The sequence below is a fragment of the Aspergillus pseudotamarii genome (genome assembly GCF_009193445.1).
Source record: "Aspergillus pseudotamarii strain CBS 117625 unplaced genomic scaffold BDV38scaffold_21, whole genome shotgun sequence".
In the NCBI taxonomy this organism is placed as follows: domain Eukaryota; kingdom Fungi; phylum Ascomycota; class Eurotiomycetes; order Eurotiales; family Aspergillaceae; genus Aspergillus; species Aspergillus pseudotamarii.
Genome location: NW_022475035.1, coordinates 25306 through 46776, shown reverse-complemented (window position 1 = coordinate 46776; position 21471 = coordinate 25306). Strand labels below are relative to the sequence as shown.

The following is a 21471-nucleotide window of genomic DNA, read 5'->3' as shown; positions in this document are numbered from 1 at the left end:
AAGTCACTGCTGCTCTTTCCGGTTAGCGACTTTTGTCATCTGAACCTTCACAGGCAACGAACTTCACCCAAATCCATGCTCAAGTACAAGGACTCTCTCGTAACCGTCGCAAAACAAAAAGGTTATCCACCTTTGTCACCCTTCTATTTAGACTTCAAAACTAGCTAGCTACTTTCGCTGGTTCTATTTTTGATTTCTTTCTTATCTTTTCATTTTTCTAATTTATAGAAAATCGTAAAACAATGCCACTTTCCTTTCCTAAGGCCAAGTGGCTGTAACTGCGCAGTACCAACAATGCGCGCGGAAGTATTCAGCACTATAGAACTTGGTAGATTAATTCGGTTCAGTACCTTACAACTATCGGAGCAACAGAAAGATCAGATACTAGCAAGCGATGTTTCATCTGGGTTTAGAGTACACTGTCAGAAGGGAACCAATGCAGGCAACTCACAAGGGTCCGGAAAAATCCGTTCCATCATCAAATTCAAGGCGTAGGTCAGTTGGGGAAAGCTAGGTAAATTCAAGTCACATACAATTAGGAGGTCATGATCGTGGCTGTTTCTATGACATATATACAAGCAAATATTACGAAGCGTTAACTCATGATTGAACGGAGTTCTTGCGGAACGAGACCTTTTCGACCGCGACGGTTTCAACACCATTGGCGTCTGTCTTGAGTTGGTAGACATACAACACAAGGACGTCACCTTGAATCTGGAAAAAAAATGTTCAGTATTGGTGAAAGAAAAAGAGTCGTATGGAGATATTAGGGTCTCGACTCACGTCCATCAGACAAAAGCTCGGTGTTGGTTCCTCTCCTTCGGGCCAATACCCGGTACTCAGAGCGCCCGTTGCACTTCCTGGGGTGATAAAGAATCTTCCCTCCATTTCAAAGGCATCGAAGCGGTGCGCACCACCCCATAGTAATATATCAACATCCATCTGACGTGCGGCGATAAGCAGGGCTTCGGCGTCACCCGGCGGGATGATGGTGTGGCCATGGGTAAGACCAATACGGAGGCTTCCGTGGGTCACCACTTTTGAGAGGGGTAGATTGGGAGAGTCGACATCGAAATCACCTTTGACCAATTGCAGATCGGGAGCGATACCACGGAGGAATTCAAATGTACTTCGGTCGGTCAGGTTGCCCAGACAGAGAATCTGGCCGATCTTGCCTGGCGTTAAGAGTTTCCGAAACTGCGACAGTTAGTCCGGATTGGTTTGCACAGTAGATTGTTGCCGATTGACGGGTGATTGAGTGGCGCGCACCTTAGCCGGAAGATCCTAGAGAAAGCATGTCAGCTAATTGAGAGAAGACGAAGAGAACAGGCATTTTCAGTACCGGAGCTCTATCAGGAATAAAGAGGTCACCAATGACCAGAACAAGACGCGACGTCATCCTGGAGAGAGGAACTAGCAACTCAACAGCCCATTCCAAAGAAACCTGTGGTTATGAGGCAAAGTAGTTACCTGCAAGTGTACAGGATAACGGGGACCGCCAGTGAACTAGTAGTCAAGGTTACGTATGGTTATTTGGTGCTCCGTCGACTCGATGGAGCCTTCGCGGGGAAAGCTCACTGACGCCTGACGCCGATGCCGCGGTCCTCGAGCCCTAAGCCCTATCATTGTGACAGGGATGGTTAGCCTGGCACTCTTATCAGGTATATATTACGCTATACTATATTTAGACTAGTCTTGTTATTCTCCGTCCCGAATCATACTTTTTGAGTATCATTCGGTATTTGATGCCGTGCTGATCGACTTACCACCTAGTATCACTCTATTGAGTGGGCCAGACACACTGTGTGTGATTTGATACTCATTCCACTATGACTAGGGTGCTTGCTTGCTCTTGGCGATATATTTTAACCAACAAATCAGTTGTTGAATCATTGCGGAAGTCATAATGTCCTACCAGTATACAATCTACTGCGTTGCTTTGAGTCGTCCACTCGCCTGTGAGGTTGTGCTAGTACTAGGTACATAGATAACCTTTGCTACAAGTCACTGTCTGACCATTGAGCTTTCTGAGAAGGCTTTGGGGCAAGACTTTTGGGGGCTGAGACTTTACCAACTCCGTAATGTCCAGATGACATGAACCATGACTTAAGAGAACACATTTGAGTCTAAGAATCAGATACAGTCTAGGATATCTGGTTGGCGTACTCCGTGCATTATTTTGAGACGGGTATATACAATTGTGTTCTTGCGTTGGTTTCTTCGAATGTCATTAGTAGGTGTTCTACGAAAGTGATATGATATCAGAACTATATGTTGCTATAGTATACGTATATACAATCATGATAAACAAATATATAATTTCTCCGCAGCATACAGGATCATTCTGACAGTCTAAACCTACACATAACAATAAACCCTGATGTTTCCATCCCGGTCCGAGTTCTCATTACTCGATCGATAGTTATAATATGAGTCAATTGCGGTGCCCATCCCAAATCCCAACAAAACAACCCATCCGGAGGCCCCAAAAGGTTCTCCGCAGTGCGGAGGTAAACGTACGGAAGGCTCCGCCCGTGTGAAGACGGACATTAAATTCCATTACGGCCGATAGAAAGGGGAGGAAAGGGAGGAAGGGTTAATAATCTTAGGACCCAAAGAAAAATTTTATTGATCAATTGCCCTATTTAAGTACATCCCTACATCGTTTTTTGTTCTTTCTTTCTTTCATGTATAGGAGGATATAGGAAACAATCTACCAATAACAGGACCTCTTTGATCCCGATCGATCTTCTTGGTTGTCTCCGGCGATCCCCGAGTTTCTCCCCCTCACCCCAATTACTCATTACTATCACGTTCACTTTTTTCTTTTCTGCTACCCCGCGGGACTCTCGGCGTTGAGAGCCGAACTTTCGGAAAAGCTGGCGAGCAAACGGACGACGCAGCGGCTTAGTCTGATTTCCAGGCACCTGGATCAGCATTTACCGTTGCCCTTCTCGACCGAGAGAGACTCCCACGATATCGAATATAAACCCCTCGATCGCACCGATCTCTCAACCACTCTTCCTTCTGCATCTCCTTCGCAACCAGAACCCTCTCCCAAAATGTCGTCCCAAGCCCCTCACCCCACCTTGTTGATTCCCGGGCCCATCGAATTCGATGATGCTGTCCTTCAGTCTATGGCCCACTATGCGTGAGTTCACCCGTCGTTGTCAAAGTAGCCATTGACCCCTCCATACTGATGCTTTTCTCGTAGTGAGAGCCACGTTGCCCCTGGCTTTGTCAAGACCTTCGGAGAGACATTGACCTTGGTCCGCAAGCTCTTCCAGTCTACCAAACCCGCCGCCCAGCCCTTCATCATCTCCGGTAGCGGCACCCTCGGCTGGGACGTCGTTGCCTCCAGCTTGGTCGAGAAGGGAGAGAATGCTCTCGTCCTGCACACTGGCTACTTCGCCGACTCCTTCGCCGCATGTTTGACAACATACGGCGCGAACGCAACACAGCTCAAGGCACCCATCGGAGAGCGCCCATCGTTCGAGGACATCGAGCAGGCCCTGAAGGAGAAGACCTACAAGATCATCACCATCACCCACGTCGACACCTCGACCGGTGTGCTCAGCGACATCAAGCGCATCGCCGAGATCGTTCGTCGCGTCAGCCCCAAGACCCTGGTGGTTGTTGACGGTGTCTGCAGTGTCGGGTGCGAGGAGATCGCCTTCGATGAATGGGATCTTGACGTTGTCCTAACTGCCAGTCAGAAGGCCATCGGTTGCCCCCCCGGCCTCAGCATCCTGATGACCTCTGGCCGCGCCATCGACGTCTTCAAGAACCGCAAGACTCCCCCCGCTTCATACTACTCCTCCATCGGCAACTGGCTCCCCATCATGCAGAACTACGAGAACCTCAAGCCCTCCTACTTCGCTACCCCACCCACCCAGCTGGTCCACGCCCTGCACACCACCCTGTCCCAGATCACCTCCCGGCCCATGGCTGAGCGCTTTGCTGTACACACCCAGGCCTCGGACCGTGTCAAGGCTGCTGTCGCCGAGCTCGGCTTGAAGCAGTTGGCCGCGAAGCCAGAGAACCAGGCCCACGCCATGACCGCCATCTGGCTGCCCGAGGGTCTGGCCCCACCAGACGTGCTCCCCGGACTGCTGAAGCGGGGCGTCATCTTTGCAGCGGGTCTGCATAAGGAGGCTGCGACCAAGTACATCCGGTTCGGACACATGGGCGTCAGTGTCTCCGATCCTGCCCGCAAGGACATTGACAACGCTATTGCTGCTCTGAAGGAAGCTATGGCGGAAGCTAAGCAGGCTAAGGGACTGTAATTGATGATACCTCCCATATTTTACGAATTTCAGCAGAGATGACAAATGACAAAAAAAAATTAAATTATAATATACCACATTAAGAGTACATTCTCCCGGAGTTATCCGATCTATATCTTGGTAGCGGTTTTTGATCTAGTGAAGACATGTATCTGAAATATTGTAGATCAATATCCTAATTAACGGCATGTCCCGAACACAAATTAACACAGTAACCCTAACCCCTCTTCAACGAATGTGTCCGAATATACGGTAAGCTTCACTCAGTGCTGTTGCAACCCGAGGTGTTTGTTCCACAGGTCAGCCAATAGGATGATGCTCCGAGTTAACAGTACTACTACTAGTAGTGTTCCCGATCGGTTACAAATAAGAACCCTCAGCTATATTACGTTAGGTACATCAGGTAGTACAGTACTGAATTGTTAGGGTAACTGGGATATCCATAGATGCCATGTTGAGTGTTGCCTATATATAACGACTAGTGGCTCATGGTTTCCTACCACCAACAGAGGAAGCACATGAGATATGATAATGATATGTATAATGATGGTCCTGACTCGTAACATCCGTCCAACTTGAGAGGTAGGTAAAAAAAGGAACAAAAACAATACAACAAGGAAGGGAAGAAGAGGGGGGATATTACAAGAACATAAGTAACTGTGACAATAAATAGTAAAAGGAGGAGGGTATGAAGTAGTAATGCTACTGGCACTTATCATGCTTGTGGCCAGTTTCCTTTACAGTCACATCAGAAGGGCTATGAATGCATTATAAAACTTCCATCCGCATGTATACGTGCGCTGCTTCATAAGACTTTGTCTTTTTTAGGTTTTTGTTTTGTATCCATGAATTCTATTTTGGAGCCCGTGTCCATCCCCTCCTAGGCTATGCTTCTGTTTCCCCTCTACGTAACGCCAAAAAGGCTCGTACGTCGGTCACATATTGCAAAGCTTCTAGCATAGGAACGAGATGGAGGAGGCCGTTATCCGTTGGGTCGTTGATCCACCCCTCAATGGGAATAGCATTATCTGGACAGAATCAGTTATCATGCTTGTCGTGACGGCTCTCAAGCGCCGGTTGACGAACCTTCGTGAAAAATATAACTCATAGGACTGTTATCCAAGATCATCACTTTGCTCAAATCAGGCTCCACCGAGCTAAGGTCCTTGATATAGGCACCATTGCGGAAAGTACAATGCTGGCGATAATACCGCGCATGGAAATACTTTCGCTCTTGCTCCAGCCAGTCGATCACGGGGTCGGCATATTCTTGAACACTGGCAGTGAAGATAACCAGCTTATACCATTTGCAGATCTTGCGGAGAAATTCATCACAGTGGGGCCGCTTGTGCACATAATACAGGATGGGGTGTTGCGGTCCTAACGTCGTCGGCGGTGCCCCCGGGCTGAGAGTAGTCGTCATCGGCGCGGCCAATTTAACCTCAACCATGTGGCCGCTGGACATGCGTCCTCCTTTGGCCAGTGAGTGGATGAGGGTTTCATCCAAATCAAGGATCAAGGTCTTTTGGGGAGCCCTATATGTGCGCGACGTGGCTGTGTAGGATGGTAGACGGGGAGGAATCAGCGGCCGAGGAGGAACGGGCGAATGAGGGTACCTGGTAACCTTGTGGATAGATGAAGACGTTGGCGATTTCAGGCTATCTGGGTTTACGGGTCCGGTTTCTGACGACCGATCGAGATCTACACTCTGTGATCGGCGCTGTCTTTGTCGTTTCAGAGCTTCTTCGTTATGGAGCTTGATCCGTATGGAACGACGAGGAGTGCTTTCATCCGACATCTGGTCCGACTTTGGAGATTTCGCTTTCGAGGATCGATTTCTATTACCCGAAGAGCCCTTCAGGGCCTTCCGATCACCTTCGGACTCAGAAGTGCTCGAGGCAATAGAATCTCGCGACCTGTGGCTTTTCAACTTTCGCGTGGAGCCCTGCCGTCGTCTACTTTCCGTCCGTTTGACACCGTTCGCCGATGTGTTTGCGCTACTGGCAGCGGAACCGAACAGAAATCGCCCCAACTTTCTTGCAGGAGCTATGGGGGAATATCGCCCATCATCCTCGCGAAAGCATTGGATTGCAAATATACCGGGTGCGGCCAAAGTGGACAAGATGAACTTGATTGCTTCGGCAACTGCGTCGAAAAACCGCTGTGCAACAAAACCTAGTGTACTGTTTGTAGCGAATGAACCATCTTTTTGAAGCCCTCGTATCAGTGGTGATTTCTCATCCAACGTAAGGCCAAGCTGGTCCTCTTCCTGTGTTAACCCAGACCCATCGTCGCTAGTTTTCTCAGAAACGTCTGCCGAATGGAAGTCGTGGCTGCTGTAAGACCGGAGTTTAGAGAGATCCGCCGGTGCAGTTACTGGGGGGATATCTCCTTGCGAACGTGATCTCTGACGGTTACGATTTGAATGGGAGGATTGGCCAATGACTCGGGACGAAAGTATGTTCAACGAGTTCATCTTCCAACGGGTGTCCGGGCTGGCGCAGCTATCTAAGGGAGAACGTGCTAGTTAGCACTCGTCCAGTGTAGGAACAATAATGTCGGACATGGATCGATGTAAGGCAGCATTGGGATTGCAATGAGATATAAAAGATGCTCGTACGAACCTCAATGCGCCAGTTGACAACCCGTGTCTCAGAACCACGCTTATACCAGCTCTGTTCGATGAAGTGATAGCCGACGGGTAGACCAAAGGTCCCAGTCGTATCGGTCGGGGAGATTCTGCAGGAGAAAGAAGATACGGGACGGAAAGAAAGACCGATACAAAGGCACAGCCTCTCAGCCAGGAACACGAAATGGTCTAGTAGCCGGAGACAACAGAGAGGTGTGTGGGGAGAGACGCTCATACATACTACTCCAGGTTCAGAAGTGGTCTGCTGTCAGGCCGTCCCGGAATTAGTCCCAGATGCCAGCAGCACGTTGGGCCGAGCGGCAGCTCTAAGCGGCGGGCAAAAACTCCCTCCGTCACATCCCACCAAACGCCAAAGAACCTCCTCCTCCTTCCTCCTCACTTTTAGCGCTGCCCCTCAACCACCGGTATTTTTTCCGCCCCAAAAGTTAAGTGAGTTTTTGGTCCCCTCATTTATCTATATCTTGGTTATTTGGAGTTGCGTACATGTCCTACGATCTGTTCTTGGGGGATATATAGAAACTGTGCGAAATTACCGTGGGCAGCATGACTCAATCTGCTAACCATTGTACATAGATTCCAAGGATCACCCTGTCTTCAGTGCGCAGCGCTTTTCACGCCAAAAAAAGAAAAGTACCAGCATATCCCACAAACTATGCCATCCACATCTATGGCTTTGACGCCAGGCTTGGCGTCCTTTCTCAGGTCGTTGAAGACCAATCCGATTGACACATCTATCGATAATCTGATCTCGTGCGTTCTCACCGTTATTGTACATTCCGCGCATTTCGCTAGGTATATTAACGAACGTCCAGACTCCTCAAGCGAAGACAAATTCGCCACTCCCGATCATGCGCTACCGCGACCGCTTACCTTCTCCTTCGTGTCATCTCGGCCTGTCGGACATCAGATGCAACTAAGCTTATTGAGCGGGTCCAGAGTGTGGGAAGGCGGCTGGTGGCTGCGCAACCTAAGGAGATGGTAGTCGGCAACATTGTCAGGCGTGTACTGGGCCTGATTCGGGATGAGGCCGAAGATGACAGGGAAGCCGACTTCAACCTGAGTGAAGCAGGCTCGGAGAGCCAGCCTCAAACGCCCCGTGCCTTGGATGGTTAGCACTCGCCATTCCGCATCATATGTGTGATTTGGAGGCGCTAACAATTAGATAATAGACCCTTCTGAATATTCGTCTGGTCGTTTCGAAGGCTCGGACCGAGGGTCTTCCCGTCCACCTTTGTCGCAGCCCGCACCGATCTCCATGTTCAGTCTACTTTCACACCCGGAGCCCGAAACGTCTCTTCCCGGTACTCCTGCATCGGCGTCCCCATCCGGAAGATTGCTGGGGCATGTACAAAGCAAGGACATTCGCGCTGAGGTTCTCGAAGGTGTCAATGAGATTATCGATGAATTGGGTCAAGTAGACGACCAGATTGCGGCCTATGCCCTCGACCATATTCACTCCAACGAGATCATCCTCACCCATACATCGTCCACTACCGTCCAAAAGTTCTTACTGAAAGCTGCCGCTAAGCGGAAGTTCACCGTGATTCACGCCGAATCATACCCCAACAACCACGAAGCGACCCATGCCACTGTCAGCGGCAACAGTCCTGGCGATGAAGAGATCCTGAGCACCGAATCTTTCCAAAAGCCTCTGATCGCTCTGGGTATCACAGTCATCCTGATCCCAGATTCCGCTGTCTTCGCGCTCATGTCTCGAGTGAACAAGGTCATCTTGGGCACTCATTCCGTCCTTGCCAATGGTGGGCTGGTTGCCTCCGCAGGTACCCGGGTTATTGCTCGCGCAGCAAAGGTGCACCAGACCCCTGTGGTGGTCGTGAGCGGTGTATATAAACTTAGCCCTGTGTATCCGTTCGATTTCGACTCGTTGATCGAATATGGTGACTCCAGCAACGTTATCGGCTACGAAGATGGCGACTTGGTGGATCAGATCGATGTTCAAAATCCTCTGTACGACTACGTCCCGGCAGAGTTGATCGACCTCTATATCACCAATCTGTGGGTTCTCATACATTATGTATATTCTTGTCTAGCGGAGCTAACTATGGACGTTCTTTTACAGGGGAGGTCATGCACCATCTTATCTTTACCGTATTGTGTCTGACCACTATCGCAAGGAGGATATCAGCTTTTAAGCGCCTTGAAGAGAAAAACAACAACGAAAAAATGAGAAAAAGGAATTGGGTATTAGAAAAGCATGGTTACATACGGGCGTAAGGATTGTAATAGACAGAATATGAGGGACGATACCCACGGGGCAACCAAACAGACTCAAGACACATACACACACACACGTAGTTACCCTAAATGGAATAGTAATGAATGAGGATCATATGATATGGATCATGCGATAAGATTAATAAGATGAATATTGTACCCAGATTTTTGAGCCTAGAACCCAACCTATATCATTGTGAAAATCGTTACGGACATCTCGAGCGCCCACTGCATACTACAAAGGCTAAAAGGAGACGGAGAATTGAAGTTTGAGACTTGATATTTTAGGGCCCTTCCCAAAGAAATAAATCATGGCGCCATCTTTTATAAGTATATCAATCGTAGTAGCTGCAACTTATTTGCAGGGTCATCCGTCCTGAACCATAATTTCCAGACCAGACCATAGACTGAAGATAGATCCCATCGTAGTAATCTTCCAATGTTCCATGGAATGGGCCCTTTCCCATCGTTCCCGCTGCAATCGTTCGTTCGCGCAATTCCTTAAGAACGGGGCTTCTCCTTCTTCTCCTTCCAGAGGGCGAGCAGGGAGACACCGGAGACCTTGACGACCTTGAAACGGACACCGGGAATATCACCCTTGGCCTTACCCTTACGACCAAAACCGGCAAGGAGAACCTCGTCGTTCTCGTCGATGAAGTTAAGGCAACCGTCGTTGGGGACTGTGAGTTCAACCGTTAGCACAATCTGAACCATATCCTTCCATGTCTGCCACATCGTTCGATTCCATCTGAGTCCATCATCTCCAGCAAATCTAATACCCTGACATCACCAGATCATCCCCAATTCCCGTATTTGCAGCGCAAGGTATAACTGTAGGAGAAAAAAAGAGGGCTACCCACCGAAAGCAGCGACCTTCTTGCCGTTCTTGATCAACTGGACCTTGACACACTTGCGAATAGCGGAGTTGGGCTGCTTAGCCTCAACACCGACCTTTTCGAGGACGATACCCTTGGCGTGAGAAGCACCACCGAAGGGAGAGGACTTGTAGGCTGTACCGAGCAGGCGCTTCTTGTAGTGAAGATCGGCCCAACGGTTCTCACGGCGGGTGTTCGCGAGCTTGCGCGCGGCGTTAAGACCACGAGGCTGTCCCTTACCCATCTTGGCGGATTATGTTCGGAGGACGGTCTGTAGAAGAAAAAAAAATGCGTTAGATCTTGCAGTGGCAATCTGAGGCTTGGTGATTTCGTGATTTGTGGAGGGGAACGTGGATTTCAAATGTACATGGCCGGGGCGGTGGAAAATCAAAAATCAAATAGTTCGATGTTGTTGAACGGCAGTCCCTAGACACGAATATATTTCATCAAAAAATGGCAGCAACAATATACATACCGACTGATATAGATTGCCGAAAGGCCTGATGGGGATGGTTGTCGAGAGTCGAAGGGTTCCTTTCACGGCCGGCGGTGTCGCTGAAGGCTCACCAAAATGTTCTGCTGTGCGCGCTCCGCCCTAATCGGCCGCTAAGCGAGGCACGGGATCGGAACAACTCCCGCCGTCCTCCGATATCGATAAGCCCCCTTATCAGTGACCGTCAAGCATGGATTGTATGCGGAGATTAAGCTCCCTTTATTTGCGGCTGTCAATTGGAGCTTGTTCTGTTATAGTTCGCCTGCCAACAACGTATACATTTCGAGCACCATGGATGCAGCTCCAAAACTAGAGAATCTGAGGAAAATCCCCTCTGCGCGTCTCCCTCCCCCGGTCCTCTTTCAAGGTCCACCTACTTCCCATAATGGATCTAACATATCTCTCACACCTCCGGTGCCCCCTGTTTCTCCAGGTGGAGGGGTTCAGCGTCCTGCGCTACAACGAAATCGCTCCTCTCGGCATCAAGGCGGCCTTGAGACGCCAGGCTCTCTTTCGCCCTTTCTATCTCGTACACAGTCAAAAGGCGAAATAGATCGTTCGGACGCCATCTGGCAAGAAATGCAGAATGCCTTGTCAGAGGTTGAGTTGAGCGCGGTAGCTAGTGAACATGTTTTTGGCGAGAAGCACTCTGAGGCCCTTGAAGACCTGCGAACGAAACAGCTGAAGCTTGCACAAGCCTGGGCTAGAAGCGAAGCTGATGAGGTAGTTGATCCGAAGAATGCAGCTACCAAGAGTCAGTCAAGACCAAGGGTATCCTCTCGAGCCGCCAGTCCCACAGGAGAGCCAACTGCAACGGACGATGCCTCCCAGAGGAACCTAGATGAGGAAACAGAAAAGGACATTCTTCTGGCGCGCGAGAGGCGTGAAGCGAATGATCGCTATTTCGACCGGGTCAACAACGGTGTCTTGGATGTGGTAGCTAAGCTTGAGGAGGTTGCTCAAGCTATGCGCGCCGTGGAGAGGGAGAGCAGAGACATATGGAGTGATAATGAAAGCATAACCACGGAGACCGCATCAACAGCTAACACTGGATGAGACTGTCAGAAGCCTATGAGGATTGATCATCTGTGGACACCGTACAAGGCCTCTAGCCCTGTGGTTTGAAATGTATTACGTGCCATTTTGACTGACAGTGGACGTGTACATTCCATCAATTCCACCAATGCCCTGCATTGGCGGGGTTTACTACCGCTTACGAAGCAAATGGGGATTCTATCGTCCTGACAGTGTTGCTACCACTAAAAACCACTTGCAGTCTGCATGACCTGTGGCATTGTGAGAAAAGGGACATGGTTATTATTGACGTATAAAAATGCGACAGTGTCGTCATTCAATGCAGGGAATGGTAAGGTTGGACCGACAAGGAAAATATTAATACATGACAAACGCTAGTCAATGACAGACAAAGAAAGGGTATCTGGACATATTAGCTCGCCAACGTCGAGCAACTCCAATGAACATGTACTCAGCCAAATTGACTCTACTCCCTCTTTACAAGCCTCACCACAGTCTTCCACCCTTCCAGCGCCGTTTCTCGCATGTCTTCCCACCGACTTTCGTTTGCCTTTTTTGCCAACTTTTCCACTTCCTGGTTCCAGTGATGCTTCAGCAAGTCCTCCATAGTAGGCCGTGTTGGCTCTGTTGTTTTACTATCTGGTTGAGCGCTATCTTTCGGGGCTAGTCGGCGGTCGTAGGCGCCTATAGGCGATGATAACCAATTTAGAGCTTGAGTTTGTTGACGTATAGCATCACGTTGTTCCAGGCGAATAGACCGATGTACTTGAACGGTTAAATATAAGGCGGTTGTAGTTAAGGCAAATCCGCTGAACTATTTCTCATATCAACTGACAGTTCGGCACATGCTTTCGAGTTGGAGAGGGAGTTGTAACTTACAAATCCAGCGAAGAAGCCCATATCTGCTTCTTCGTTTTATGAAGTGACTGATTTCCAAAAGGATAGTCCAACACTTTCCGGCTGCTGCAAGATAGGTGGGGGAGGAAGCCCTTCCTCGGCGCCGGCCGAAAGAACAGCAGTCACGACTCGGAGATCCTGAATGAGCAAACTGGCGACTGAATGCTCGTCTATCAATGCAGGGAGATATGGCGAGTCAAAATAAATCCAAAATAAGAGTAAAATGTGTGATATTGAAAAGGATAGGCTCGTCTGCTTGTCTAGATGAAAGAAACAAATCTGCAAGTATGGGGAGTTTCTGTCGCGCGGATCGGGAATGCCATTCGAGCACTCCGATTGGCTGCCGCGGAGGAACGAATCTTTCCACCGTCCTGGAAGATGGTCGAGCATAACGGCTGTGAACTGCAACTTCATCTTAATATCGCCCAACTCTAATTTCGCCTTTCTCCCCTCTCACCTGTCCTTCAGCTTGCTGTAGTATCAGACTTACGACCTTTTCTACAGCACACATCTTCGTCATCCGCCAATTGTCACGGCAAAGAGAACCAAAAAACAACCGAATAAAAACACCTTCCGCATATACCTATCACAATGGCCGGTGGTGCAGCCAAGTATCGCCATCTTAGCCGCAAGTCCTCGCACAGACAGGCTCTTCTTCGCAACTTGGTCACCTCTCTTTTCAAACATGAGTCGATCACAACAACATGGCCCAAGGCCAAGGAGGCGCAACGGTTGGCCGAGAAGTTGATCACATTGGGCAAGAAGAACACAGAAGCGAGTCGGAGACAGGCTTTGTCGACTTTCTATGTATGTGGGAATTCCGATTCTTCGTACTTTCTAGAATTCCGCGTCGAAGGAATCCGCTTAGAGGACAGGATGAATGTTACATGACAACTTTCCCCTTCATCTTTGTGACTTATCTTCATGATGTCGGTTCTTCTTACAATTAGTACTAATCAGATTCCAGACTCCTCATGATCTCCTTCCTAAGCTCTTCGGACCCCTTCGTGAACGCTACGCCGAGCGTCCCGGTGGGTACACCCGAGTACTACGTGTCGAGCCCAAGAAAGACGATCAAGCACCTAGCGCCATCCTGGAACTCGTCGACGGACCCAAGGATATGCGATTCGCGATGACGGCACGCACCGTCGCCAGGCAACGGGCCCAGGGCCAGGATACGCTCAATGAACTGACACGGTTGAATGTACAGAAGGTAACGCGGTTCCGAAAAGACGGCATTGACGACTTGGAGCAGGAGATTAAGAAGCTGGAGCTTGACGGCCGGAAGGAAGAGAAGGCTAAGAAAGCCCAGGAGAAAGAAGACTCGAAGCAATAGATGCACATAAAATCAAACCGTTGAATTAGGGTAGGGGTTGTCAAAGGTTCGGCGAATGGGGCACTGGACCGCTGTGACCTGAGTCTGACTGGTGCTTCTGTATCTGTACATTTTTTTCCCTCAATAGTCTCATGTCTTTTTCGTTGGTCTTTATGATCGTGTAATTTTAGCTGTTGTTTTCTAGATACAGAGATGGGCTTCCGCTTATTCATAGACTGTCGTCGTGTATCCTGCAAGTAGATATGTACGTGATGTAGCCTGTATCAAGCTGTTACCATGAGGGATAGACTAAGAGTGAACTGTGTATATCCTCTGCTGATGACGGCTCCTGTTCTCACTGGCTTGGTTGCCTGATTATCGCCTGAGCACGAGCCTGACTGTCACGATCTGCCTCTGCATCAGTCATCACACTTGCAGAGAGCAAGTCACGTTTCTACTTCAAATCACCAAAGAGAATATGTGCATATCTCACGACGGATTATGCAGCAACGGCTTGTTCTGATAAAACTTATTCAGGGTTCATCTTTGCAACAGAGAGTCATGACAACGAGCGGTCTGTGCTTAGAGATGAACTTCCGAAAGCTCACGATGTCCTGCGACCTTTGGAATTCTCGTTGACCATCGTTATAATATCGAAATCTCGACGGACAAAACGCCTTACTGAGCCGCAGGTTTATATTAGATCTGATATATGTACTAAAAGGAACCTTTTACACGTGGTGTGTTCCATCCTGTGAATATTGTTTAATTTGCCCAGATAAACTAATAAGATTGGCTGAGAATTTGTCGCTGCTATTGAAAGCAGTATTGAATTCGAGGCTAAACCGAGATACACTTGGGACTGGCATCTGCATCTAGGTATGGAGTACTTAGGTACTTCCAATCGTTATCGGTAAAGTGGCGTACGGGATCCCAAGGTCAGGGCATATGATAATACCCACATCCACGAACTAGATTGACACTTCCCAGTCAAAGATATTGTGCTAACTGTCTTTCATCCATGCCTCTAAGCTACAGCCGTTCTGCAGCTCTGGGTCCCGCGGAATCCAGCGAGGGCTTGAAGACTGTAGGGACTGGGAAAAATACGACATTGACGGCTTGCTCACAGGTACAACAGCCGGGCCGAGGTGGCCTGATCTTTGTGGAGTCAACAACTTCTCTTATGGATTCGCATCTTCGAAGAGTTGTTTCATTATAGAGCATGGCGGCGAAATGAAATGCGTTGTTGGTGCCCTGGACCAATGAAAAGACATGCGCAGACTAGTAGAAGTCTTGGGCAGTCCACTGCTATTCCTCTTTGCTCCCGGTAGAGTATGTGCTCTATCGGCAAGTTATCCCAGATCCCAGGGGCTTGGAAAGGCACAGTACCCCATTGGACTCCACCAGCATGGCAGGTACAGCATGGAAGTCTGTGTAGAACATGGTTGGAATGATGTACTGCCAGGTACCCACTACTTTACCCCAGCCCTGACCCACTTGGTGCATCGACCGAAATACGATGCCGATACGATGTTATTCACGCCTCCAATTGGCTCATGACTTTATATGAGTAAGCTGTCCTTGAGCCCTAATTGTCGTATAGAGCGTATACGATGTATACGATGATGGCTGTGGTCGTAAGGTATCTATGCAACGAAAATGAGCTTTTACTGCTATAAAGGTCTGTTGTTTTCTTGCTTCAGTGATCTGCTTCGATTCATACCACACAAAATTCTCAAGCACACCTCTTTTTCTACCGATTTTCGTTCTCTCCCTATTTAAGGCATTCGCTTCGTCAGAGTCCTTCTCCTACACAATATTGACTACTGACATCTCACAATGACTGTCGCCTTACATGAAGACCCCGACCTTGCATTGACCAAGGCCATGCACGGAAAGTCGGCAGAAGAGAAGAATGCCTTCTTCGCCATGCTCAAAAAGAACAATGCGGCCCATCGTGAGATCACAAACGAATATGTGCGGCGGTGGAGGACTGAAAAGGGTATCGACGGCACAACCGATGAGGCCCGAAAGGAGAGAACAACTGAGTACATGGGTGTGGTCAACAAGTGAGTAGCCTTTCTGCTGCGGTGCATCTCGCCAATGGTAGATAATTGTTTGCTAACTGATCGACTTGTATAGCTACTACGACCTTGCGACAGACTTTTATGAAGAAGCATGGGCACAGTCATTTCATTTCTGTCGATTTTCAGTCGGTGAATCGTTCCTCCAAGCTCTGGCGCGCCACGAGCATTACCTGGCATATAAATTGGGCATCAAGCGGGGGATGGAGGTTCTGGATGTTGGATGTGGTGTTGGGGGTCCGGCGCGAGAGATTGCTCGGTTCACTGGGTGCCAGGTGCTTGGAGTCAACAATAATGGATATCAGATCGCACGTGCAACACGGCATACAGAGAAGGCGGGTCTGCAGGAGCAGGTTTCCTTCTTTAAAGGTGATTTCATGGTGAGTATAATGGAGCCGTATTCATAATTATCATGACTGTTTGTCTCTCTGACTATCAATCTAGCACCTTGATTTCCCAGATAATACATTTGATGCGGTCTATGTCATCGAAGCCACAGTCCACGCCCCAAGCCTTCAGAAAGTGTATGAGCAGATCTTCCGTGTGCTTAAACCAGGTGGTCGCTTCGGTGTATATGAATGGGTCATGACGGATCGTTTCGATGAGTCTAATCCCAAGCATCGTGCTATTCGACTCGGGATTGAGCGCGGCAATGGCATCGTCAACATGCGTACTCAAAATGAGGCTGTCGAAGCTATTCAAGCAGCAGGTTTCGTTCTCGAACATGAAGAAGACCTAGCAACACGACCAGATCCTATTCCATGGTACTACCCTATTGCAGGGGAGCTGCGATACGCACGAGGCCTTTGGGATCTACTCACTGTTCTGCGCATGACGAAATTCGGCCGAGGAGCGATGGGTTACCTGCTATGGACGCTGGAAACTCTGCGACTGGCCCCATCTGGAACAGCCGAAACAGCCACCGAGCTCGCCAGTGGCGGTGATAGTCTTGTCGAAGGGGGTAGGCTTGGCCTTTTCACTCCTATGTATTTTATGATCGGGCGGAAACCGGATCTTTAAACTTGGGTCCCGGAGTCTAATACGGAGTTCATTGGTGTTGCATATGTTAAGAAAGTTAATTCGAAATAGCTGCCTGCCAATATCACTTTATTTCCATAATACTACTACTATCTGGCTGCACCAAAAGATTCACACGAGGCCGGGATATGCCTATCTGGTATAAGCACCAGGGATATAGGAAGGTTAGCAAACCCCGGAATTCTTTACCGGTTAGTACTAGTAAGATATTCTTACATATCTGGTTTCCCCATAGCACACGGAATGGTTCTTAGCTCCATGGCCTGAAAGTAGGCAGGTAATCTGTGCCTTATCAATCAGCAGTGACATCCCACAGACTATGACTAGTCTTAACCCTAACACTATGGCCTAGCTCAGGAATATCCTGCCACTACGGATATATCTAGTAGGTAAAATATGATATTAACTGATGCTCGGATAAGTTCGCCGTCTTCTACGCCTATCAAAACCTGCAAAAAAGATCAGATAAGAATAAAGAGGAAGGTTACATCCAAACTCTTTACCGTTTTCGGTCACGACGTAAGCACTCTGGAATGCAACATCCGGCATGTCCGACAGTGCCTTCTTTGCTTTTTCCCTTCCAAAGATATTTTCATGTCAGTCCACTTGACGTGAAAGACCTAGAACGATGGGGTAATTGGAAAAAAGCCATTTTTATAAAACAAAACATTGGCATTTTCGGTGTTTCCATCTGCTTAGTTTAGTTTATATACGCTTCTACTAACATATCTGCAGTTAATCTTCGCGAATATGACGGCTGAACCTAAAGAAATCCCACAGGGGGCTGCTGTGGAGGCAGGCCGAGACCAAAACTATGTGGCTATAGCCGATGATGAAGCTGAGGCGAAGCTCAATGGGCTCAGAGAAGCGCATGGTGTAATGACACCCACACCGTATTCACCATCCCCCGATGATGGAAAAGGCTAATTTTGGTGCCAATCGCTGTTTAGGCCACCTGGGATGGCCCAGATGATCCTCAAAACCCGTACAACTGGTCGCTGACCCGCAAAGTCTCTATTGCTATCGTCGTGTCCTGCGGTCAACTGGCCACTCTCATGTCGACCAGTATGATGGCTGCGGCATTGAACCAGATTGCAGAGGATGTGGGCTTGAGCATTTCTGTCACGCAGATCTGCTTCTCAATCTTTCTTCTTGGCTTGGCATTTGGGCCCTTCCTCGTCGCTGCCTTGTCCGAGATATATGGCCGGAAGTTTGTCTGGTTGATTTCGAATGCCTGGTACATTCTTTGGAACTCCCTCTGTCCAGTTGGAAACAACGCAGGACTCATGATGACCGGGCGGTTCCTTGCAGGCTGTGGAGCGAGTGCCGGTGTCACGGTGAGTGACCGCTTGTAAAGACTGTCCGTGAGACATGATAGCTGACAAGGACACAGCTCACAGCACCTATCATGGCGGACCTGTTCCATGCCAAAGACCGTGGAAAGTCCCTGGCACTGGCCACCCTTATCCCCTATCTCGGACCAGCAATAGGGCCCATAATGGGCGGTCTAGCCTCACAACACATCCACTGGCACTGGCTCTTCTGGATCCTGTCCTCATTCGAGGCACTCGTCACCGTCATTGGCGCAGTCATCATGAAAGAATCATACACACCAGCCCTCCTGCGCCGCAAGGCAAAAGCACAGAACCCAAACCTCTACCCTGCGAACAGCCCCCTGACGCAGCAATTCTACATCGACCTCCTCACCCAACTCCGAAAGAACATCTACCGTCCCCTCCGCCTCCTCATAACCCGCCCCATCATCCAGCTCCTGGCCATAGTCTACGGCCTCGACTTCGGCATCTACGTCCTCATGCTCTCCACCTACGCCAACCTCTGGATCGACCGCTACCACCAGTCCGAAACAATCTCGAGCCTAAACTATCTCGCCATCGCCATTGGTACCACAATCGGCGCCCAAGCCGGCGGCCACCTCATGGACTACATCTTCCGCCGCATGCGCGATCGTCCCGGCGCAATCGTCACCCCCGAATTTCGCGTCCCTTACATGATGCCCAGCGTCCTACTCATCCCCATCGGCCTCATCTGGTACGGCTGGTCGGCCGAGAAGCACATCTCGTGGGTCGTCGTCGATATCGGCGCGGCTATTTTCACCGCCGGCTGCTTCATGGTCAGTCAGGGCATGCTGGCCTATCTGCTGGATGAGTTTGCCCATGCGGCGTCTGCTAATGCGGCTACGAGGATGTTGTCGAATATTCTCGGCTTTGCGTTCCCTATCTTTGCGCCCAGCTTGTATGATCGCTTGGGGTTTGGGTGGGGGAATACTTTGCTTGCTTTTCTGTATTTGGGGCTGGGGGTGCCGATTCCTTTGGTGCTTTGGTTTTGGGGCCCGAAGATTAGGGCTATCGGGAAGGAGGTTTAGTTGGGGGTCTTTTGGGGTGGGGGGGGGGGGGGGTTAGAACTTCGTTGTATGTATGATGTGTGTTGGTTTCTGGTAGTGAGTGTTTGAGGTTTAATGAGACTAGTGCTTTATAAAATGTTGATGATTTTTTATGAACAGTGATCCTATCTGGTTCTCCATGTATGGAGTATACACCGTATAATTCTGGGGCCCTAGAGGCAGAGCTGGCATATCTACGTTTGAGATCCCTTGAATTCTTTGCTCTGATCGAGATACGGGCATATAGGACGTGAATGGCATACAGGGAATTGTTGACTGCTTAAATAGACTCTATTTGAGAGCCTCTACTGCTGGGCTAGAACTAATAGAGGGAGTGAAAAGAAAGAGCACAGAACACAGCGAATCAACTTCGATCATGTTCTCCGTAAGAGTGTACTCAGTCGGATCCCTCCAAGTAGCTGAGTTATCCGGACTAAGCCTTGTTTCCTGCACCTATGGTCGTATGTGCTGGATGATACTAGCTCTTGGGTTCATATGGAGTATACCGATATGTACAGCTGGCATAGTCTAGAAAAAGTCGGTCAGATTCTAGCAAGTCTTTTTGAGCTGGTATCTTGAAATCTATAGATACATGCATATATCATCATAACATCGTGAAATAGTCTATGGCTTTTCTAGCAAAACATGCCGTCTATGGTGATGCATAGTGTTGAGCCAGCTGTGGGATCGAGGGTCCCCAGGAAGACCTGACGGGATTGCGTGAAGAGTCATTTAGTATCTTCTCATGACACGTTGTGCAAGCTGATAGGCCCTTCAAAAGGGGTCCTGGTGAAGGATTTCTAAGCCAACCAGCCCTGAATTGAGTTGCCTAGACCAGCAGCGTCAAATCTGAGGTGAATGCAAGGCCGCATTACAGTAAGCTGTAGGCTTAAGTATTTCATTAAACCTCGATCACGACTCGTTCTTTTCACCGTTCTCTGTAACAGCCTCTTCACGCTTTTCGAAGTGGCCCTGGATCCAGCAACGGTACATCTTCAGTTTCTTCTGGCGATTGACTACCAACCGCCGGTCATATGCCAGCGCGTGTATTTTAAAGGAACCGTCATTCTTGCCGATAACAGGCTTTTCGCCTTCGGATTTCTCGGGGAGACCCTTCTCGGGGGTCCACCGACCCCACATTTCTTCGAGCTCGTCTCTATCAAAGAAGAACACACGAGTGCCATCTCCACGGACGTAGAAGTTCTCATCCAAATACCGACCCTTCTTGAATCGAACCTGAGCCAAGTCTCCCCGCCCGTAGTCACGGAACAAGACCTTACCACCAGGCTTCAGGACCCGGTAGATATTGCGAAGGGCCTTTTCCCACTGGTTCGGGTTGAGGGCGGAGAAAATGAAGATCAAAACCACGACGTCGACGGAACCCTCCGTCAGTCCTGGAGGAAGGGAGTCATTGTTCTCATCGGGTTCGGCAGCGACATCCCAAACGTCGGCAGTGATGTGCTTCGGGTTATAGTGCTCGCTTTCCCGTATAACTTTGACGGCGTATTTTGAAAAGTCGCACGCATGAACCATGAGTTCTTCGTTCGCATTGTTGTTGATCAACGGAAATGCCGTGTTTCCTGCGCCCGCGCCAACCTCCAGAACGACCTTCTTTCCTGCATCGGGCCGGGTGACCTCTTCTAAGATGGGAAACTCCTGCTGCAGCCACTTGCGATCCTTGAAGAAGTTCGCTGTGTTATTCTTATAGAACAAGTTCCACCATTTGGCGGGGTCATTGTTGAAACGGAATTTGTCAAAGTCTGATGCGGGCGACTCGCGCTGTTTGGCGTATTGAACTTCTGCGAAGGCTAAGAACTCGTCATCCGGTTCGACGTGATCCCAGGCATTGAACTCGAAGACGTCGTCGCCTTGTTCTAGGTAGCGAGAACCGAATTGAAAGGGATCACTGCGTTTGAGATTGTTGGAGGGGTCGTGGGAACGATGCGGGGCAACCATAGGAGGTTGAACCTGTTGGGTGACTTTTATAATGTCATCGTAGGAGTGAGCGTTTTCCGGAGCCATCTTCCTAGAAACCGAAAAGAACGTTATGCGGCTCAACAAAGGTACGCAAGATAAACCGCAATCAATGGAGGGGAAAGAAATCTTGTTGCGGAGAAAAAGAAAAAAGATCTGGTGGGGAAAAGAAAAAAAAAATACCCGTT

The 21471-nt window shown here is 49.1% G+C and overlaps 11 protein-coding genes across 11 annotated transcripts; 6 read left to right on the top strand and 5 right to left on the bottom strand.

Moving 5' to 3' along the window:
- Positions 1 to 428: 428 nt before the first annotated feature.
- BDV38DRAFT_244373 (vacuolar protein sorting-associated protein 29) lies at positions 429 to 1523 on the bottom strand. Its single transcript, XM_032054314.1, has 4 exons — positions 1343 to 1523; positions 1270 to 1284; positions 784 to 1197; positions 429 to 714 (listed from the first exon to the last, which is right to left on the bottom strand). Exons 1-4 carry the CDS (start codon positions 1397 to 1399, stop codon positions 601 to 603), a joined length of 600 nt encoding a protein of 199 aa, XP_031914404.1. The 5' UTR covers positions 1400 to 1523; the 3' UTR covers positions 429 to 600.
- A 632-nt stretch (positions 1524 to 2155) lies between these two features.
- Positions 2156 to 2656, bottom strand: BDV38DRAFT_244372 (uncharacterized protein). Its single transcript, XM_032054313.1, has one exon. The coding sequence runs from the start codon at positions 2548 to 2550 to the stop codon at positions 2359 to 2361; it is 192 nt and encodes a 63-aa protein (XP_031914403.1). The 5' UTR covers positions 2551 to 2656; the 3' UTR covers positions 2156 to 2358.
- Positions 2654 to 4497, top strand: BDV38DRAFT_69625 (alanine--glyoxylate transaminase). Its single transcript, XM_032063790.1, has 2 exons — positions 2654 to 3151; positions 3215 to 4497. The coding sequence occupies exons 1-2, from the start codon at positions 3063 to 3065 to the stop codon at positions 4284 to 4286; spliced, it is 1161 nt and encodes a 386-aa protein (XP_031914402.1). The 5' UTR covers positions 2654 to 3062; the 3' UTR covers positions 4287 to 4497.
- Positions 4498 to 5088: 591 nt separating this feature from the next.
- On the bottom strand, positions 5089 to 7233 carry nemA (Nem1-Spo7 phosphatase catalytic subunit NEM1). Its single transcript, XM_032063791.1, has 3 exons — positions 6911 to 7233; positions 5373 to 6794; positions 5089 to 5314 (listed from the first exon to the last, which is right to left on the bottom strand). Exons 2-3 carry the CDS (start codon positions 6760 to 6762, stop codon positions 5172 to 5174), a joined length of 1533 nt encoding a protein of 510 aa, XP_031914401.1. The 5' UTR covers positions 6763 to 6794; positions 6911 to 7233; the 3' UTR covers positions 5089 to 5171.
- On the top strand, positions 7104 to 9501 carry BDV38DRAFT_69619 (translation initiation factor eIF2B subunit beta). Its single transcript, XM_032063789.1, has 5 exons — positions 7104 to 7365; positions 7510 to 7686; positions 7749 to 8044; positions 8106 to 8952; positions 9017 to 9501. The coding sequence occupies exons 2-5, from the start codon at positions 7589 to 7591 to the stop codon at positions 9087 to 9089; spliced, it is 1314 nt and encodes a 437-aa protein (XP_031914400.1). The 5' UTR covers positions 7104 to 7365; positions 7510 to 7588; the 3' UTR covers positions 9090 to 9501.
- Positions 9366 to 10577, bottom strand: rps23 (40S ribosomal protein uS12). The gene is made up of 3 exons (XM_032063792.1): positions 10414 to 10577; positions 10032 to 10317; positions 9366 to 9851 (listed from the first exon to the last, which is right to left on the bottom strand). Exons 2-3 carry the CDS (start codon positions 10288 to 10290, stop codon positions 9673 to 9675), a joined length of 438 nt encoding a protein of 145 aa, XP_031914399.1. The 5' UTR covers positions 10291 to 10317; positions 10414 to 10577; the 3' UTR covers positions 9366 to 9672.
- Positions 10578 to 10589: 12 nt separating this feature from the next.
- On the top strand, positions 10590 to 11817 carry BDV38DRAFT_69611 (DUF5315 domain-containing protein). The gene has a single exon (XM_032063788.1). It carries the CDS (start codon positions 10831 to 10833, stop codon positions 11593 to 11595), a length of 765 nt encoding a protein of 254 aa, XP_031914398.1. The 5' UTR covers positions 10590 to 10830; the 3' UTR covers positions 11596 to 11817.
- Positions 11818 to 12875: 1058 nt separating this feature from the next.
- BDV38DRAFT_244328 (mitochondrial 54S ribosomal protein bL17m) lies at positions 12876 to 14085 on the top strand. Its single transcript, XM_032054312.1, has 2 exons — positions 12876 to 13278; positions 13439 to 14085. The coding sequence occupies exons 1-2, from the start codon at positions 13063 to 13065 to the stop codon at positions 13805 to 13807; spliced, it is 585 nt and encodes a 194-aa protein (XP_031914397.1). The 5' UTR covers positions 12876 to 13062; the 3' UTR covers positions 13808 to 14085.
- A 1105-nt stretch (positions 14086 to 15190) lies between these two features.
- On the top strand, positions 15191 to 16890 carry BDV38DRAFT_292256 (S-adenosyl-L-methionine-dependent methyltransferase; the record flags this gene model as incomplete). The annotated part of the gene is made up of 3 exons (XM_032061976.1): positions 15191 to 15855; positions 15929 to 16250; positions 16315 to 16890. Exons 1-3 carry the CDS (start codon positions 15626 to 15628, stop codon positions 16888 to 16890), a joined length of 1128 nt encoding a protein of 375 aa, XP_031914396.1. The 5' UTR covers positions 15191 to 15625.
- A 768-nt stretch (positions 16891 to 17658) lies between these two features.
- On the top strand, positions 17659 to 19291 carry BDV38DRAFT_292255 (MFS transporter; the record flags this gene model as incomplete). The annotated part of the gene is made up of 3 exons (XM_032061975.1): positions 17659 to 17784; positions 17859 to 18245; positions 18302 to 19291. The coding sequence occupies 3 exons, from the start codon at positions 17659 to 17661 to the stop codon at positions 19289 to 19291; spliced, it is 1503 nt and encodes a 500-aa protein (XP_031914395.1).
- A 286-nt stretch (positions 19292 to 19577) lies between these two features.
- On the bottom strand, positions 19578 to 21463 carry BDV38DRAFT_244323 (tRNA(Thr) (cytosine(32)-N(3))-methyltransferase). Its single transcript, XM_032054311.1, has one exon. The coding sequence runs from the start codon at positions 21329 to 21331 to the stop codon at positions 20222 to 20224; it is 1110 nt and encodes a 369-aa protein (XP_031914394.1). The 5' UTR covers positions 21332 to 21463; the 3' UTR covers positions 19578 to 20221.
- Between the last annotated feature and the right edge of the window lie 8 nt (positions 21464 to 21471).

Excerpts from the sequence above, each read along its gene's own strand:
- BDV38DRAFT_244373 (XM_032054314.1), bottom strand. The coding sequence starts at position 1,399 with ATGACGTCGCGTCTTGTTCTGGTCATTGGTGACCTCTTTATTCCTGAT. Across the intron at positions 715-783 it reads CGAGCTTTTGTCTGATGGAC|ATTCAAGGTGACGTCCTTGT; the intron begins GTGAGTCGAGAC and ends TTTTTTTTCCAG.
- BDV38DRAFT_244372 (XM_032054313.1), bottom strand. The coding sequence starts at position 2,550 with ATGTCCGTCTTCACACGGGCGGAGCCTTCCGTACGTTTACCTCCGCAC.
- BDV38DRAFT_69625 (XM_032063790.1), top strand. The coding sequence starts at position 3,063 with ATGTCGTCCCAAGCCCCTCACCCCACCTTGTTGATTCCCGGGCCCATC. Across the intron at positions 3,152-3,214 it reads CAGTCTATGGCCCACTATGC|TGAGAGCCACGTTGCCCCTG; the intron begins GTGAGTTCACCC and ends CTTTTCTCGTAG.
- nemA (XM_032063791.1), bottom strand. The coding sequence starts at position 6,762 with ATGAACTCGTTGAACATACTTTCGTCCCGAGTCATTGGCCAATCCTCC. Across the intron at positions 5,315-5,372 it reads GAGTTATATTTTTCACGAAG|ATAATGCTATTCCCATTGAG; the intron begins GTTCGTCAACCG and ends GATTCTGTCCAG.
- BDV38DRAFT_69619 (XM_032063789.1), top strand. The coding sequence starts at position 7,589 with ATGCCATCCACATCTATGGCTTTGACGCCAGGCTTGGCGTCCTTTCTC. Across the intron at positions 8,045-8,105 it reads AACGCCCCGTGCCTTGGATG|ACCCTTCTGAATATTCGTCT; the intron begins GTTAGCACTCGC and ends ATTAGATAATAG. Across the intron at positions 8,953-9,016 it reads GACCTCTATATCACCAATCT|GGGAGGTCATGCACCATCTT; the intron begins GTGGGTTCTCAT and ends GTTCTTTTACAG.
- rps23 (XM_032063792.1), bottom strand. The coding sequence starts at position 10,290 with ATGGGTAAGGGACAGCCTCGTGGTCTTAACGCCGCGCGCAAGCTCGCG. Across the intron at positions 9,852-10,031 it reads CAAGAAGGTCGCTGCTTTCG|TCCCCAACGACGGTTGCCTT; the intron begins GTGGGTAGCCCT and ends TTGAACTCACAG.
- BDV38DRAFT_69611 (XM_032063788.1), top strand. The coding sequence starts at position 10,831 with ATGGATGCAGCTCCAAAACTAGAGAATCTGAGGAAAATCCCCTCTGCG.
- BDV38DRAFT_244328 (XM_032054312.1), top strand. The coding sequence starts at position 13,063 with ATGGCCGGTGGTGCAGCCAAGTATCGCCATCTTAGCCGCAAGTCCTCG. Across the intron at positions 13,279-13,438 it reads AGGCTTTGTCGACTTTCTAT|ACTCCTCATGATCTCCTTCC; the intron begins GTATGTGGGAAT and ends ATCAGATTCCAG.
- BDV38DRAFT_244323 (XM_032054311.1), bottom strand. The coding sequence starts at position 21,331 with ATGGCTCCGGAAAACGCTCACTCCTACGATGACATTATAAAAGTCACC.